Source organism: Macrobrachium nipponense, chromosome 23 (genome assembly GCF_015104395.2).
Source record: "Macrobrachium nipponense isolate FS-2020 chromosome 23, ASM1510439v2, whole genome shotgun sequence".
NCBI lineage: Eukaryota > Metazoa > Arthropoda > Malacostraca > Decapoda > Palaemonidae > Macrobrachium > Macrobrachium nipponense.
Genome location: NC_061090.1, coordinates 51986936 through 52004483, shown reverse-complemented (window position 1 = coordinate 52004483; position 17548 = coordinate 51986936). Strand labels below are relative to the sequence as shown.

At 38.2% G+C, this 17548-nt stretch overlaps 1 protein-coding gene across 1 annotated transcript; it reads left to right on the top strand.

The window, feature by feature from the left end:
* Nucleotides 1–1996: 1996 nt before the first annotated feature.
* Nucleotides 1997–7612, top strand: LOC135197883 (oplophorus-luciferin 2-monooxygenase non-catalytic subunit-like). Its single transcript, XM_064225095.1, has 5 exons — nt 1997–2287; nt 3534–4134; nt 5729–5884; nt 6839–6952; nt 7293–7612. Exons 1-5 carry the CDS (start codon nt 1997–1999, stop codon nt 7433–7435), a joined length of 1305 nt encoding a protein of 434 aa, XP_064081165.1. The 3' UTR covers nt 7436–7612.
* Nucleotides 7613–17548: the final 9936 nt, after the last annotated feature.

Genomic DNA, 17548 nt, shown 5'->3' with positions numbered 1-17548 from the left:
ATAAAAAATAATTTGTCCGTGTTGCAAGTCAGCCATAATTAGGGCAGTGAAAGGGATCTTATTTCCAGGATGTTCTTAAAAGTCTGGACATAGCCTACAAAATCAAGGCTGGAAAAAGCCTGCAAATTCAAGACTGGAAAAAGCCTGCAAAATCAAGACTGGAAAAAGCCTGCAAAATCAAGGCTGGAAAAAGCCTGAAAATTCAAGACTGGAAAAAGCCTGAAAATTCAAGACTGGAAAAAGCCTGCAAAATCAAGACTGGAAAAAGCCTGCAAAATCAAGGCTGGAAAAAGCCTGCAAATTCAAGACTGGAAAAAGCCTGCAAAATAAAGGCTGGAAAAAGCCTGCAAAATCAAGGCTGGAAAAAGCCTGAAAATTCAAGACTGGAAAAAGCCTGAAAATTCAAGACTGGAAAAGCCTGCAAATCAAGGCTGGAAAAAGCCTAAAAATTCAAGACTGAAAAGCCTGAAATTCAAGACTGGAAAAAGCCTGCAAAATCAAGGCTGGAAAAAGCCTGAAAATTCAAAGACTGGAAAAAAGCCTGCAAAATCAAGGCTGGAAAAAGCCTAAAAATTCAAGACTGGAAAAGCCTGAAAATTCAAGACTGGAAAAAGCCTGAAAATTCAAGACTGGAAAATCCTGAAAATTCAAGACTGGAAAAGCCTGCAAAATCAAGGCTGGAAAAAGCCTGAAAATTCAAGACTGGGAAAACCCTGAAAATTCAGACTGGAAAAAGCCTGCAAAATCAAGGGTGGAAAAAAGCCTGCAAAATCAAGGCTGGAAAAGAACATGCAAAATCAAGGCTGGAAAGCCTGCAAATCAAGGCTGGAAAAAACCTGCAAATCAATGGCGGTGGAAAGAGCCTGCAACATCAAGGCTGGAAAGCCTGCAAATCAAGACTGAAAATAAAAAGAAAACCTGCAAAACCAAAATCATGATAGAAAAAACCAAAATCAAAATCAATGGCAGGAAAAATTATATAAACTAAGACTGGAAAACGCTTGCAAAATCAATGCCGGAAAAATCCTGCAAAATCATGAATAGAAAAAACCAGCAAAATCGAGGCTGGAAAAAGCCTGCAAAATCAAGGCTGGAAAAAGCCTACAAAATCAAGACTGGAAAAGCCCTGCAAAATCAAGGCTGGAAAAATTACATAAACTCAAGACCGGAAAAAGTCTGCAAAATGAAGACTGGAAAATGCTTGCAAAATCAAGACAATGGAAAAAAGCCTCCTGCAAAATCAAGACTTGGAAAAAGCCTGCAAAATCAAGACTGGAAAAATCCTGCAAAACATCAAGACTGGGAAAAGCCCTGCAAAAGTTTAAGACTGGGAAAAAAGCCTGCTAAAATTCAAGAATAAAAAAAAAGGAAAAAAAACCCCAGGCAAAATCAAGACTGGAAATAAAACCCACTGCAAAATCAATGAATAGAAAAAAAACAGGCAAAATGAATGGTGCTGGAAACGCCTGCAAAAATCAAGGGATTGGAAAAAAGACCTGCCAAAAGTCATGACTGGAAAAAGACCTGCAAAAATCCCATGAATAAAAAAGAAAAACCCAGCAAAATCAAGGATAGAACAAACCAACAAAATCAAGACTGGAAAAGGCCCGCAAAATCAAGGCGGGAAAAAATTATATAAACTCAAGACTAGAAAAAGTCTGCAAAATCATGCCTGGAAAACGCCTGCAAAATCAGGGCTGGAAAATGCTTGCAAAATCAATGCTGGAAAAATCCTGCAAAATCAAGGCTGGAAAAATCCTGCAAAATCAAGGCTGGAAAAAGCCTGCAAAATCAAGACTGGGAAAATCCTGCAAAATCATGAATAGAAAAATCCTGCAAAATCAAGACTGGAAAAAGCCTGCAAAATCAAGACTGGAAAAAGCCTGCAAAATCATGGCTGGAAAAAGCCTGCAAAATCAAGACTGTAAAATGCCTGCAAATTCAAGACTGAAAAAAGCCTGTACATAAACGACTGGAAAAAGGGGATATAAACTCAATGCTGGAAAAAAAGCCTGTGAACTCAAGACTAAAAAAAGGATATAAACTCAAGTCTGTAAAAAGCCTGCTAATTCAAGACTGGAAAAAGCCTGTACACTCACACTGGAAAAAGACACGCAGCTTGGAAAAAGCCTGTACAATCAAGACTGGAAAAAACCTGTACAATCAAGACTGGAAAAAGCCTGTACACTCAGACTGGAAGAAGACACTCAGACTGGAAGAAGACACTCAGAATGGAAGAAGACACTCAGACTGGAAAAAGGCTGGAAATCAACACTGGAAAAAGCCAGTTAACTCAGCCACTCACTCTATAAGACAAAACAAGACCTGAAACAAAATGATTGAATGAGATGTTAAGAAACTTTAAAGCTTCGAAAGACGATTTAATAATGAAATAATGAATACACTCAAGAGATTAATGTACAAGGGAAATGATAATGCATAAATATGAATCATTTGGAAATTAATGTAACATATCTTCTCCCTGTGAAGGGAAAAATCATTACACAGAGATCTGGAAGTTCTTGTCGGATAAGCCAGTCCGTTAACTTGATCTAGTCAATTTTTTGAAGAAAAAAAACACAAGCAAACTTACATTCTTTCTTCTGATACCGATGCTCTTATTTTTTGCGATCGGTGGGGGGGAGGGGGGAGGGTGAGGAGGTGGGAACGAACGCAAGTGGGACGCCAAGCTCCTCGGCCCATTTCCAGCCCAGTACTGAACGAATCAAGGAGGAAAAAAAAAAAAAAAAAAGACATAAAAGATGGAAACCAGCTTAACCGCAGAGAGAGAGAGAGAGAGAGAGAGAGAGAGACCTCAGGCCTCTCTCAGTCAAAAAGTTATATGATTCAGGAAAAACAACAGAACGCGATGCGAAATTTCGCAGCCTGGCAGTAGAAAAAAAAAAAAACTGAACCTTTTCGAAAAATTTTACTTTAACCTTCTCTTCAATCAGCGTACGATTTCAACAGTAGTGATTTATGTTATGGGCTCGTATATACGTATACATGCTTGTATCATGTATATACATACATGCAATATATGTATATATATACACGGCTAATCTCCACTTGCTGATATAAAAAGACCTCCAGCGGTCTTCTTTAAATATGAAAAACTGGGAAAGCAACCACCTGTAGTTATCCATATGTTAAATATATTCGCGTGCTCGCCCACACACACACAAATGTACACACACAAACAATGTGTGTGTGGCCAGCGTGGGCCACAAATATACTTGTTAACATACTGATAACCACAGGTGTTTGCGTTCCCAATTAACACTTTCAAAAAGGACCACTGGAGATTTATATCAGCAAGTTCAGATTAGCCGTGTGCATTGGCACGAAATACTGTTTCGGACTGCCAGAGCATCTCGTGAGACCACTGACTGCTGAAAAGAATACGAGACCACGTGCTGGCATAAGGTCAGCGCAGTCTAATATCAACAACAAACATCCCGAGAACTTTTTTTTGGACTACAGCAAGTGGCCATGGCTCTCAAAATACCAGCGCTAGCGCTGTTCCTTTGTAGCGTCTTCAAGCCGTCTCTCGCTACATTTGGTCCAGAAGAAAGTCCTTCCACCCTCCAGACGCCCTGTCCAGATCCGCAGGACATAGACCCGTGCACCTGCAGCATCACCGCCCCTTGGAAACCAGACCTGGACTGCTCCCAGGTGCAAAGCTCCGAGGAGCTCCGAGGCGTGTTCAACCAATCCTTCGAGGACCCCCATTTCCACTTCTTCATGGCGCAGAACACCAGGGGCTTGAGGCGTCTGGAGGGCGGGACGTTCGGCGAGGCGACGTTCAAGAGCTTCTTCTTCCTCAACGGCGACTTGGAGGTCGTGAGCCGAACGTCTTCCTCGGCAGCCGAGGGTTCCTCCAGTACCTCACCCTCGACCGACAGAACCTGACGACCTTCCCGTACGAGGAGATAAGTCAGCACGGCATTCTCAGGACGCTGAGCTTCAGCGGCAATCGGATCTCGGCCTTTCCGACGCTCGAGTCGAGCTCGCTGGAGAGCCTGGACTTGAGTTTCAACCCGATTTCCGATATCCCAGCTGATGGATTGGCGGGTCTGCCTTACCTCTTCGACTTCACCTGTGAGGACTGCGGCCTGACTGAGATACACCCAGTTAAGTACCCACTAAAGTTTGGTTTTTGTTTGTGGCTTTCAGGCATCTGTGATGCCGCTGTCGGTAAAAATGACGAAACTTGGCCGGAATGTGACCTTGCCTTAGAGGAAAGGGAATTTTGAATTGACGAATCTCTCATAAAGTCATTCTGAATTTTAATCTCTCAAAGAGGGATTCATACAGTAATTTTGAATTGATGAATCTCTCTTTGAGAGATTCATAAATTAATTTTGAATTGATGCATCTCTGAAAGAGGGATTCAAAAGTAATTTTGAACTGATGAATCTCTCAAAGGGAGATTCTTAAAGTAATTTCGAATTGATGAATCTCTGAAAGAGAGATTCATAAAGTAATTTTGAACTGATGAACCTCTCAAAGGAAAATTCATAAAGTAATTTTTTGAATTGATGAATTTCTGAAAGAGAGATTCATGAATTGATTTTGAATTTATGAATCTCTCAAAGGTTCTTAATAATCAAATTAAAATATTAAACGATAAATGCCACAGTGACATCAGTTATATTCGATGAAACGTGTTTGATAAGAGGGTCTAACACCAAATTATTATATTATTGTTCTAAGGGGTCCACAATAATAATAATAAAAAAAGGGTAAGCGTTCGTGTATAATTTAAAAACACTTTACAAAGCTTTCGAACCCTTCCATTGGTTCTGAAGATGAACCCAGGGAAAGGGTTCGAAAACTTTGTAAAGGGGTTTTAAATTATAAACGAGCGCTTCCCTTTTTTATTATTGTGTACCCCTTAGAAAATTATACACTCTCGTGAAAGAGTTTTTTTCCAACTAAAATTATTATCACCATTTTCGCGATAGAGAGTTTTTTCCCAATTATCATGATTATCATTATAGTAGTAGCTGTAATTTTGACTCCTGAATAATGCAGTAAGTCTCAATCAAGTTGAAGAGTTCGTCATTACCATCGTCTCCTTATATAAGGCGGCTCGAATATCTTATTTCTGTATTTCGTTATTCCACTCAAGAGGCGGGTAAGGAATATATGAAGACATAGTACACATTTTCATCTTTATATGGTATATAGATTACCATACTTCTTCCCCACTTTCCTCTGATTTGCTGGAAGGTGGTATATATGAATTTTTATCACATAACCGTGATCCATAAACATGCATAAAGCAAATGTCCTTTAATATCCAATTCGCCCGACCTCGGAATTAATAAGTTTTCATTAATGTAAACTAAAGGGGAATTTTTTAGTCAATAATAATTTCGTCCTCTCGTGGACAGAGGAAATCAGGACTTCAGTGAAGTCATCGACTAGGCCAACAAGTGAGGTCGGTAACATCACAAGTCTTGATTTCTCCTCTGTCCGCTGGTTCGAATCCACGAGAGGACGAAATTATTATCAACTAAAAAAGTTCCTCTTTGGTTTACATATATGAAAATATATGAATTCCGAGGCAGAGCGAATTGGATATTAAGGACATTTGTAGCTTAATGCATGTTATATATGTATATTTTTTATCTTCATCCATTTTTCAAGAATACGGGTCAGTTTCTTAAGTGAGGTGGTGTGTTTATGTATTTAGTGATTAACCAATCTCTTCACGACGCAGGTACATTCGCTGGGCGGAAACGCCTCTCAGGATTGATTCTCCGGTCTAACAACCTGACCCACCTCCCGGAGAACATGGTTCAGAGTGACTACTATTCCGTGGGTATCCTCGTCGAAGACAACCAGATTTCGAACGTGTCGGCCGGGGCTTTCAAGCGTAAGTTCTATGACACGAAACAATATTTGTTCAGTAGCTATAAAGTATATCTTAGTTTAACCAGACCACACTGAACTAATTATCAGCTCTCCTAGGGCTACGGGCCCAAAGGATTAGACTTTTGTCTTTTTTTACGTGACTAGGAACCACCAATTGTTTCCCTAGCAACGGAACCTACAGCTTATTGTGCGATCCGACCCGCATTATATCGAGAAATGAATTTCTAATCACCAGAAATAAATACCTCTGATTCCACATTGGCAGAGTGGGGAATCGAACTCGCGACTACCGAAACTGTATGCGAGCACGTAAACCCCTGGTCCAACGAGGAGCCAGTAGCGTTAGTACAGAAATGACTTTGGTGATTTCAGGAATGCTCGTAGATCACTTTGCTCCGTGAAAAAATTAACTATATATTATACATATGTATTATATAAGACTAGTAACAATGTTCTGTTACAACAGAATTCTATCTAATAAAAGGAGCCCATAAAAACATCAAAATTTAGAGAGAAAATACTATATTTCAGAGATTGCTGTCTCTCTCTTTAGGCAGGTTAATGAATGAGAAAAGCTACAGAAAAGGTAGTATTTATACCAAGAGATCCATCCACAGGTAGCCGTTTTACTAGGTCACCCCACTGATAATTCCTCATTAACCTTCTTAAGCATTGGTTGAAGGAAGATTTTATCTATGATATCTGAATTCCAGGCGCCCTTTTTGAGATGTTCATGAACTGTCTTTGTTTAATCAAGGCTGACTCCATCATCTGGCTTTTGTACCGACATTTGTTGCCATGTATTATATATATATATATATATTATATATATATATATATATATGATATATATATATATATATATAGATATATATATATATATATCTATATATATATATATATATATATATATATATTTCCAAAACCCATCCCTCAGACATGGCTTCTATTCCAGTGGGACCAGGCCAGAACATGCACGTAAATCTTGCCAATAACAGATTGGAACAACTGGAGGAGAGAGTCTGGAGACCATATTTTGAAGGAGGGTTGACCTATCTTTATGCAGAGGGTAAGTTTTTCTCTCTTTTTTTTCGATGTGCTTCATCGATCACCGACGCTCGTGGTGTGCGATATCAAAATGGACATAAATATACATTGGTTGATGGAAAAATATTGGGACTATCTTGAATACTGGATATTGTAGTTATGGCAGTAGTAGTAGTGGTATGTCATACTGCGGGAGTACCTTTAAAACCCCTCATCATACCGCGAGTAGTTTACGAAGTGGTAACTATTTACTTACATATCCGTATAAATGCACATAAAACGTATACGAGTGCATACACACGTTCATGTGGGTTTCAATGCATCGCCCTTCTAATATAAACCACATTTTCATTCTTTCAAAGGTAACCCATTCTCGTGCGGGTGCGACATAGCCTGGCTAGTGACCGAGACCGCGTTCATGGCTAAATTGGGCGGGAAAGAGACCTGCAAGGACGGCAGGCTGGTGCAGACGCTGGACCCGCTGTACTACGAAGAGATGTGTTAGGGAAAACATCCTAGGTTCTCATATCGCTCTCTGAGACAATGAGCTGAATTGTCAGAAATAAAGTTCGTTGAAATGAGAGTTATTTTGGATATATTAAGCTTCCGTCTGGTATAAGGAATTGAAAACAATGAACTGAATTTTCACAAATAAAGCTTGTTGACATGAGAATCGGTTTGGATATATTAAGTTTCAATCTGGTATACGGAATTAAGCGTCTCACTAAGTTTAAGCCACTAGATATCTTTACTGATAATACATTCAAACTTTTCAATGTCTGAAGGACAGAAATAATATTAAAAAGAGAGGGAGATAGTGTTGGAGTCTAGCCATGGTGCTAGGCCCATATTTTTCCCTTACTACTTCTTGCTCTCCATAGGTCTATACTGTTTTTTTTTTATCTGTCCATCCGCCTGTGGTGTTTGCGTATGGTAACACTGCGTCCTGGGATTTAGATAGTTACATTCAACCTACATTCAACAATTATAATATCCTATTTCGAATATTAACGGTGTAATTCGCATACAGTAAATCATTAAAACACTTTTCAGTTACAAATGTACACCCAGATATCCTTTTATTTATCTAAAATAAGACATAGCGTAACTATTTAAAGCCCGGGACGCAGTGTTACCATGCGCGACCACCACAGGGGGATGGACAGATGGAAAAAACAAAGTATAGTTGGCGGTGCCTGTAATTACGCCACTGGTAGTTCTGTGTCGTCTTTGACGTTGAGTTGTACCGTCCTCAGCTCATCTTTTCCATCCCAGTCCATTGCAAGACTGAAAATTCAGTCTTGCCAAATTTCTTCTATTTATTATCATTATAATTATCTTTATTCAAATAATGTCTTTAAACTGAGATGCTACCGAAATATATATATATATATATATATATATATATATATATATATATATATATATATATATATATCCAAGAGCGTAAAATATAGGTATCAAAATATGTGTTAATTCATATATACAGAAACATCCAAGTTACCTTCCCCTATACAGCAAGTTTAGGAGCTTAAAGTCTAGAATCAGATTTCCTAGTTAAATCAGACGGACACTTTTAAAATGCAATCAAAGGTTACTACAGGGAGATACGGAGGAACTCGTAAAATTTTTATTGAAATGTGTACAGGGTGTCCATAAAGTCCCAGTACCATTACCAGTATTTAGAGATCGGAATGGTACTGGGACTTTATGGACACCCTTTACTCCTTTATTATTATTATTTTTTTAACACAACGACCAAGAAATACTCAAACCTGAGCTCTTGTCTCTCAGAGTCTGAAAATGAACGGCTGTTTATGGCTCCAAAGTCATTTAAATAAACTATAAAGTAGTATTCTCGAAGCTTGTACTACTTCAAACTCGAATAACGAAGGTTTTCACTTCAAACGAAAATTAGGAGTGGGAGGAATAAATGGCACGCCAAATAAACTGGAAGTAAGGATGAAGCTAATGCCATCTAAATCAAATAATAATAATAATAATAATAATAATAATAATAATAATAATAATAACAGAAGCTAGAAACAGCGCACATAGTGAGAAAAGTGATGGGCTCCTAAGGAGGCAGGATGCAACCCGGAACCTCTCACTATGAAAACCACCCAGTCGATACGATGACTGTGATAGACCAAAAAATGAATTAATGAATAAATAAATAGATAATAATAATAGTAATAATAATAATAAACAAATTCTGTTGATTAAAATGGCAGAATTCAGCGAATTAATCTTATTACCTATTCTATTTTTCTTATTACTCGCTTTTCTGGCTCTGCGATAATTATATTAAGGAGTATTGCTGCGCCGGAAAAGCTAGTAATAAGAAAAAAGAAAAGATAATATATATATTAATTCGCTGAATTCTGCCATTTTATTCAACAGAATAATAATAATAATAATAATAATAATAATAATAATAATAAGGAAGGAGGCCTTCTCTGAGGGCAGTAGCATTGAATACAATAGCTGTTTCAACGGCATTTATTTATATAGAATCTTCTCAATTCTTCTTATTATCTTTTTCTCGTCAGCATGTAGCTGGTGTATTAAGTTTCCTAAGGACATGTAAAGATTTTCATTTGTCTTAGGTTTATTCCTCTAACGTGTCGACAGCGCACAGGCAGTCATCTATGAGAGTTTACAGTACAGTGAATTAAGATACAGTTTACAAGTATTTATAGCATGCAAGGTCGTGTACAATCGGTGGGCGGGTCGGTGGGAACGGATTTTAATTGGTCGTTGGATGGAAACGAAATCTCCCCTGAGGCGTTCTGACCTACGTAGTTTGGACGGGGTTATTAGCGTCGGTTGGGTGTTGTTTGGGGTACCCACCTCTTGGGCGGCAGGCTGTACAATTGATATATCTTCCGCTCGTTCTCTCCCGCTTTCTCTCTCTACTTCTTCCGCTCTTTCTCTCTCTCTTGCTCTCTCTCTTTCTCTTTCTGCAAGTTCCTCTCTCTCTCTTTCTCTCTCTCTCGTTCGCTCCTTCTAACGCTCTCTCTCTCTCTGCTGCTCTCTCTCTCTCTTTCTCTTTCTCTCTGTGTCTCCTCTCTCTCTCTCTCTCTCTCTCTCTCTCTCTCTGTCTCTCCCCCTCGATCTCTCTCTCTCTCTCTCTCTCTGTCTCTCCCCTCGATCTCTCCTCTCTCTCTCGTGGATGTATACGTAGTCGGTTGGTTTCTTGCGCCATTTCTTCTTATGATGGTGGGGAGAAACTCTGTTTCTTTTACCGTGTTGATAGTCGGTTTTTTCTCTAATATATGTAAAGCTTCAAGATAACGTAGGCGTTTCGGTCCGGTGCATGGTCAATAATTTCTATGTTCTTTATAAGCTCAGCTCTTTCTGGTCTCCTGTTGTGTTTTTTCCCTATAGTGAATGAAAATGGCCCCTTCTTGAAGATGACACGAGAGACGCTTGGAGAGTCTGGTAGTGGTCATCCCGATATAAGAATGGTGGCATCCATCCACCGAGCATGTGAATTCGTAGATGACACTCCTTCTCTTCAAAGACGTTTCTGGGGGCGCCGGGTTGTTTCTAAGAAGCAGCTGGCTCGTTTTCATGCTTTTGTAATAAATTATGAGGCTAATTTTATCACTTTCTGTAGTGGGGGAGACATTTTCACTGATTATTTTCCTTATAGCCTTTTCGTCTTCCAAATATTTGTGTGCATATGATTTTTATAAAATATTTTTTATAGCTCCACTTTGGTCGTTAGTTACGGTCGTTCTTTCTTGGTGCCATTTATTTATGGAGTCCCTCGTTTGGCGTTCGACCATACGGTTTGAAAAGTTATTATTAATGAGAACTTGTGTAGACCTTTCGATTTCCCTGGTGGTTTCTCTCCATGTGGAACAGTGTGTAAGGGCGCGGCGGACGAAGGCATCTACCACCGATCTTTTATACCTGTCTGGGCACTCGCTGGACCCATTAAGGCATAGACCCGGGTTTGTGGAGATACACCACCACGGTTTACAAGAAACCCACAAACCCGGGTCTATGCCTTAATGGGTCCAGCGAGTGCCCAGACAGGTATAAAAGATCGGTGGTAGATGCCTTCGTCTGCCGCGCCCTTACACACTGTTCCACATGGAGAGAAACCACCAGGAAATCGAAAGGTCTACACAAGTTCTCATTAATAATAACTTTTCAAACCGTATGGTCGAACGCCAAACGAGGGACTCCATAAATAAATTGGCACCAAGAAAGAACGACCGTAACTAACGACCAAAGTGGAGCTATAAAAATATTTTATAAAAATCATATGCACCACAAATATTTGGAAGACGAAAAGGCTATAAGGAAAATAATCAGTGAAAATGTCTCCCCCACTACAGAAAGTGATAAAATTAGCCTCATAATTTATTACAAAAGCATGAAAACGAGCCAGCTGCTTCTTAGAAACAACCCGGCGCCCCCAGAAACGTCTTTGAAGAGAAGGAGTGTCATCTACGAATTCACATGCTCGGTGGATGGATGCCACCATTCTTATATCGGGATGACCACTACCAGACTCTCCAAGCGTCTCTCGTGTCATCTTCAAGAAGGGGCCATTTTCATTCACTATAGGGAAAAACACAACAGGAGACCAGAAAGAGCTGAGCTTATAAAGAACATAGAAATTATTGACCATGCACCGGACCGAAAACGCCTACGTTATCTTGAAGCTTTACATATATTAGAGAAAAAACCGACTATCAACACGGTAAAAGAAAACAGAGTTTTCTCCCCACCATCATAAGAAGAAATGGCGCAAGAAACCAACCGACTACGTATACATCCACGAGAGAAGAGAGAGTCGAGGGGGGTAGAACAGAGAGAGAGAGAGAAGTCGAGAGAAGAGAGAGAGAGAGAGAGAGATCGAGGGGGGAGAGAAGAGAGAGACAGAGAGAGAGAGAGATAGAGAGAGAGATCGAGGGGGGAGAGACGAGAGAGAGAGATGAGAGAGAGATCGAGGGGGAGAAACAGAGAGGAGCGGAGAGAGAGAGAGAAGAGAAAGAGAAAGAGAGAGAGAAGCAAACAGAGAGAGAAAGAAAAGAGAGAGAGGAGTAGCAGGCAGAGAGAGAAAGAGAGAGCGTTAGAAGGAGCGAACGAGACCTTACCTTACAGACCTTACATCTTGTTCGGGTTGCCCCAGGTCCCTCAGTGTGAGGCACCTCTAATGTCTACCAGAGAGTTGCTAGTACATCTTCCGGTATATTTTGCATCTTCCAATCTTGGATGGTCTGGGATGCAGTTTAGATATTTGTCGAGCTTATTCTTAAACACATCTACGCTCACTCCTGATATTCCTCAGATGAGCTGGCAACGCATTGAATAGACGCTGCATTATCGATGCTGGTGCGTAGTGGATTAATGTCCTGTGTGCTTTCCTTATTTTTCCTGGTATAGTTTTGGGCACTATTAATCTACCTCTGCTTGCTCTTTCTGATATTTTTAGTTCCATGATATTTTCTGCTATTCCTTCTATCTGTTTCCATGCCTGAATTATCATGTAGCGTTTCTCTTCTCCTTCTAGACTATATAATTTTAAGAATTGTAGTCTTTCCCAGTAGTCTAGGTCCTTAACTTCTTCTATTCTAGCTGTAAAGGACCTTTGTACACTCTCTATTTGTGCAATATACTTTTGATAGTGTGGGTACCATATCATATTGCAATATTCAAGTGGACTACGAACATATGTTTTATAAAGCATAATCATGTGTTCAGCTTTTCTTGTTTTGAAGTGCCTTAACAACATTCCCATTTTTGCTTTACATTTTGCCAACAGAGTTGCTATTTGATCATTGCATAACATGTTCCTATTCATCATCACACCAAGGTCTTTAACTGCTTCCTTATTTGTGATGGTCTCATTATTAGGTCCCTTATATGCATATAGCTTTCTTTCTCTGTCTCCATAATTTATTGATTCAAATTTATCAGAGTTAAATACCATCCTATTTACCTCTGCCCAATCATATACTTTGTTAAGGTCTCTTTGTAGAGCGTTCCTATCTTCATCACAAGTAATTTCTCTACTTATTCTTGTGTCATCTGCGAAACTACTCACTACCGAATCCTTAACATTATTGTCTATGTCTTCAATCATAATAACAAACAGTATTGCAGCTAACACCGTACCTTGCGGCACACCGGATATTACCTTGGCTTCATCCGATTTCTCGTCGTTTGCAATAACTATCTGTTTTCTGTTGTGTAAAAATTCTTTTAACCATCTTCCTACTTTATCCACGATATTGTGTTTTCTAATTTTCTTCGCTAATATATTATGGTCTACTTTATCAAAAGCTTTTGCAAAGTCTAAATAAACCACTTCTGTTTCATTTCCGCTTTTCATATTTTTGAATATGTTTTCACGGTGGACTAACAGTTGGGTTTGTGTACTTTTTCCGGGTACGAAACCATTTGTCCTTTATTAAACAAATTATTTTTTATTAAATGTTTCATAATATTTTTCTTCATTACCCTTTCATACACTTTCATAATATGTGATGTTAGACACAGGCCTATAATTACTTGCCTCTAGTCTTGATCCACTTTTGAAAGTAGGGGTAATATATGCTAATTTGTGGCTCATCATATATCTTGCCTGTATCTACACTTTGTCTTAATAATATTGCAAGTGGCTTTGCGATAGAATGAACTACTTTCTTTAACAAAATAGCAGGAATTCCATCTGGCCCTGCAGCAGCTCCATTTTTAATTTCATTAATAGCCTGCACAATATCAGCTTCATTAATATCTATGTCAGCTAAATATTCACTATTTTCATCCCTTACTTCTATATCATTATCTTCATTATCTATTCTAGGGGTGAATTCTCTCTTATATCGTTCTGCCAGTATGTTGCAAATTTCCTTTTTTCATTCGTTAATCTCCCTTCATTTTCAGAGGGCCTATTTCTATTCTTCTTTTATTCATCTTCTTCGCATATGAGTATAATAGTTTGGGGTTTTGCTTGATATTTAATAGGGTTTTTTGTTTTTTCTTGCTTGATATTTAATAGGGTTTTTTCTTCCAAGTCCCGTTTTTCATTTTCTTTTGATTGTATAATCTTTTGTTCTGCATTTTCTATCTTACTTTTTAGTTCTATAACTTTCCATGCATTTTTTTCTTTTGCAGACCTTTTTTCCATTTTTCTGATTTTGTGGAACAAGATCCTTCTTTCTCTTGGTAGCATGAATGATGTTTACTTTTCTTCTTCGGTATATATTTTTCCACTATTATCTCCAATATTTTATATAATATCTCCGTATTTACCCTTATGTCATCACTTACGAAAATGTTATCCCAATCTTTGTTTAATTCTTCATTATTTCTGACCATTTTATATTTTTACTGTAGAAGTTGTATTTTCCATATCCTTCCCACTTTTTCATTTCTTGCTTATCTCTATTTTCACTTGCTTTGGAATGAACTGTTAATTCTATGACATTATGGTCTGAAATACTCGCATTATAAACTATTATTTCTTTAACATAATTCATCTCGTTCACAAATACTAGGTCTAAAGTATTTTCCTTTCTTGTTGGCAGGTGATTTATTTGTTGAATGTTGTATCTAGTAGCATATCTAATAGCTTTTCAAATTGCCTCTTATCTTCTGCACTACTATTACTCTCTTTTTTATATGTATAAGTACAACCACAATCTCCTATTCGTTTTTCTTTCCATTCTACGAAAGGAAAGTTAAAGTCACCAGATAGGAGAATAGTCCAGTCCTTGTGATTTCTACATATATCATCCAATTTTTCATTATTAAGTCAAACTCTTTAGTATTAGGATGGTCTATATATTACTATGTTCATCAATTTTTCAGATTCAAATTCTACCGCTATTAGTTCACATTCTGAGTTACTATATTTCTCATATATTTTTCCTTGTTTTTGTCTTTCCCATATACTGCGGTTCCCCCTTGATTCCTATTTTTTCTATCTGATCTATAAGTTTGGAACCCTTTTATTTGATCATCATTCCCAGTCTCTTGGGAATACCAGGTTTCACTTATATTCATTATATCTATTTTCTTTTCATTTTGGGTCAGTTCTTCTAAGTACTCTATTTTTCTTTTTGAGTTACTCGTAACTAAACCCTGCGCATTCATCACTATGATGGTTTGCGTGTTTTCTCCTTTTCATTTAATACTGGTAGTAATAAGGATTTTCCCATGTCTCTTTCCTGTTCTGGTATGTTGTTCTTTTTTCATTTCCAGAAATTCTGACATTAAAAAATCCAACTTTTCCATAAAATTTGATCTTCCTTCATCATAATTATTAATTTTGTGTCTGAATCTGCAATTTTCTCCGTTTCTGCAATATCCTCTTGCATAATAAATACAGTTATTATCTCTTGAGTAGAATTTCGGAGCTGATGCTTTGAAATTTTTTGCTGACACCTCTGCGTATCTCATTGGTGGTTTGCTTTTCTCTTTTACCTGATATTCTTTGATTTCTCCTCTTTATTTGTTTCTTTCTTATTTTGGATTTTATTACTTGGTTGGTTATTTATTTGATTATGATTCATGGCTACAGGGTGCATATATTTGCATTTTTTGTCGAACTTAACATCCTTTTCCTTCTTTTAGGTTTTTACATATTTTGGATGCAGATCTCTGCAATCATCCCCATATCCATCTAAGTATGCACATTTACCATATATTTCATAGTTTTGACTATCTTAGGATGTTTGTAGTAACATCTTTCTCCAAATCTGCAATTCCCTCTTTTCAAAAGGTTGCAGATTTTGTCTTTCTTGTCTATTTTTTCCTCTTTCCCGTCATTGTATAGATCTGGGTAGAGCCTCTTCGGGATTTGCTTTTCTGTTGTCATATCGTAATTTATTTCTTCGTAGTATGCTGCTTTATTGCCTCATATGTAGTATCAATGAGTATCTCTGCATCCATACTTTTATCTTGTTCTTTGTTTTCCTTATTTTTTTCTGTCATTTCATTTTTGTTTACTTCTCTTCCGTTTTCCTCTTCTTCTTTTTCTTCTTCTTCTTCCTCTTCCTCTTCTTCTTCATCCTCAACTATTTGTACATTCAATCTTGATTTAATAACATTGTCTATCCATGATAGACATGTTGAACAAAAATTCTTGTATCTTTTCTCAAATCTTGTATTACCTCAGCACACTGTGGATGGGTCGGAATGTTGCATGCAGCACATTTTCTGATTAGGTTTTGTGGATTGACTATGCTATACCAAACCTTACACATTTGTTTGCATGCTTTTGGCATTCTTTTTCCTAATGCATCAATTAGGATATTCACAAGATTCACCTTATTCATTTTCTTTGTCGGAATATGTTGGTTTATGTATATTTTCTTTATGAGTCTCTTGACCACTTGGATTTTATTTGGAACTTCTTCAATTATTTTCAAGATGTTTTCATTAGATTTGTTCCAGTTTGAAGGATTATATCCTTCTAATATATCTATGAATGCTTTTGTATCTTTTTGGTTAGGACTGTTGCTGATTTCATAGATGAGAAATGCCAGTTCCCTTCCTGCTACCTCATCATATTGCGAATCTGCTAAACACGCCAAATTACGCCACCTTTTCCCGCAGTTGGAACTTACTGCCATCTTGTTCTGATTTATAGTATTACACTTGATAAACTAACTTAGAAGACGTTTTATCCTACTATTTTCACACTAATCTTATCACCGATAGTTCACGAACACTTCTAGATATTTCTCAAATTCTAGTCGTATGTTAAACTTGTGATATCTGTTGATTATTGTGACTTCACGCGGTACGTCTCACCAAGCAAGATGGCTACTACTGAGAGAGAGAGAGAGAGAGAGAGGAGAGGAACTTGCGAAAGAGAAAGAGAGAGAGCAAGAGAGAGAGAAAGAGCGGACGAAGTAGAGAGAGAAAGCGGGAGAGAACGAGCGGAAGATATATCAATTGTACAGCCTGCCGCCCAAGAGGTGGGTACCCCAAACAACACCCAACCGACGCTAATAACCCCGTCCAAACTACGTAGGTCAGAACGCCTCAGGGGGAGATTTCGTTTCCATCCAACGACCAATTAAAATCCGTTCCCACCGACCCGCCACCGATTGTACACGACCTTGCATGCTATAAATACTTGTAAACTGTATCTTAATTCACTGTACTGTAAACTCTCATAGATGACTGCCTGTGCGCTGTCGACACGTTAGAGGAATAAACCTAAGACAAATGAAAATCTTTACATGTCCTTAGGAAACTTAATACACCAGCTACATGCTGACGAGAAAAAGATAATAAGAAGAATTGAGAAGATTCTATATAAATTAAATGCCGTTGAAACAGCTATAATAATAATAATAATAATAATAATAATAACAGACGAAATTTGTTGTGTGATTTCCGTAGAGTTTTCCAACGACTCTCGCAAGCTTTCTTCCAAGTGCTCGGTAAGACCGGTCGCTGACCGTCACCTCAGTCTTGGGTGTCCGTCACGTCTTGAGACCTTGGGCAAATCCCGCCATAGCTACTCATATTCGGGTTTCCTCGAGCGGCAAGAGGAGTACACGGCGATTTCCACGACCAGAACGAACGCAGCCACCAGGAAACCGATTAGGACCAAAAAGAACGCAGCCTGAAAGTCAGA

Bases quoted from the DNA above. Each gene is read 5' to 3' on its own strand.
- LOC135197883 (XM_064225095.1), top strand. From the start codon at position 1,997: ATGCTGGAAAAAAAGCCTGTGAACTCAAGACTAAAAAAAGGATATAAA. The intron at 2,288-3,533 runs GTTAACTCAGCC...GTTCCTTTGTAG, and splicing joins ATCAACACTGGAAAAAGCCA to CGTCTTCAAGCCGTCTCTCG. The intron at 4,135-5,728 runs TTAAGTACCCAC...TTCACGACGCAG, and splicing joins CCTGACTGAGATACACCCAG to GTACATTCGCTGGGCGGAAA.